General features: G+C 38.7%; 1 protein-coding gene across 1 annotated transcript; it reads left to right on the forward strand.

Annotated features, from left to right (window-relative positions):
- The first annotated feature begins 11 nt into the window (after positions 1 to 11).
- Positions 12 to 1,017, forward strand: LOC109705503. The gene is made up of 2 exons (XM_020226233.1): positions 12 to 710; positions 804 to 1,017. Exons 1-2 carry the CDS (start codon positions 561 to 563, stop codon positions 960 to 962), a joined length of 309 nt encoding a protein of 102 aa, XP_020081822.1. The 5' UTR covers positions 12 to 560; the 3' UTR covers positions 963 to 1,017.
- Positions 1,018 to 1,102: the final 85 nt, after the last annotated feature.

Raw genomic sequence — 1,102 nt, forward strand, 5'->3', positions numbered from 1 at the left:
GGGCAAATAAGGGGGGAAAAAATCCTTAACCCTGGTCCAGTAAATTTTTGTCTGAGATTTCATTTCGCTCTCAAGCTTTGGAATTACACTTTCAAGATCATGAACTTTTCAACACTGTTTTATAACATCTTTAGAGTAGCTTCCGCTTGCACTTGGTTGATCTGTCTGTCCGTACACTACAAATTCTCGGTCGGTCAGTCCTCTATTCTGCTTATATATTCAATTCAACGCTTCCATTGTCAAATAGAGGAATGGTTGTAACTCGTGGGGTGATAGGGTTGAAATATGAAATGGATAAAGCATTGAGCGCAATAATTTATCTTCTAAAAATAATTATGCACAAGGAGTAGAGTAGAATTTATGCTTATCGGGAATCGAAACTTAGGTTGACACGAGCCTGAAGGGCAAGAGGTGTTTCAATAATTTAGCCTATTTACTTGGGGCGAACATGCTATGTGGTAGATGCTGATTGTAGGAGTTATGAGATTGTATAAGTTTCTTCGCCCTAACCCTTCTTTTTCTTCATTATTTATCTTATTTAGGGTTGGCGAGAGGAGCCCATGGATACGTTGGAGGTTGGATGGAGTCTTCCTTTGAAGAGAGCGGCACCGACTGCCAAGGAAGACGTAGAACAGTTTTTCAAGAAACCCAAGGTGGAGACACAGCTTGTTCAGCCCAAATCCAAATATAAACCCATTTCCCTAGATGATGTACGTGATAGCGCTATGTTTCTTCACTTAACCCTAATATTTTTCTTCACAATATGTATGTTTTATCTATTTTTCAATCTCTTTCCCCTTCAGTTTCATACTTGCCACCGCAATATTGAAGAATGGCTCCCTGAAGACGTGTCCTTGGCTATGGAATTCGAGAGGGATTGTAATGATGTGTATCAGCTTCTACGTATTAGGGGTCAGGTATATACAATGGTTAGCCCTGATCAAGTTAAATTATTCATGTGAATTCTTAAGATCCATGATTGTGCATTCAATTTGATCTTTGTTGTTATCTTCGGTAGATCGCATTGCTTTTATCTTTCTTGTCTTTTTTCATTATTGTATTGGTGTTCGAAATGGTGATGTATGTGATGAGATTGCGTATG

The sequence above is a fragment of the Ananas comosus genome, unplaced genomic scaffold, assembly GCF_001540865.1.
Source record: "Ananas comosus cultivar F153 unplaced genomic scaffold, ASM154086v1, whole genome shotgun sequence".
NCBI classification, from domain to species: Eukaryota; Viridiplantae; Streptophyta; class Magnoliopsida; order Poales; family Bromeliaceae; genus Ananas; species Ananas comosus.

What these genes read in the sequence shown, in the direction of transcription:
- LOC109705503 (XM_020226233.1), top strand. Translation starts at nt 561, where the DNA reads ATGGATACGTTGGAGGTTGGATGGAGTCTTCCTTTGAAGAGAGCGGCA. An exon ending in AACCCATTTCCCTAGATGAT is followed by an intron (nt 711 to 803) that starts GTACGTGATAGC and finishes TTTCCCCTTCAG; the next exon opens with TTTCATACTTGCCACCGCAA.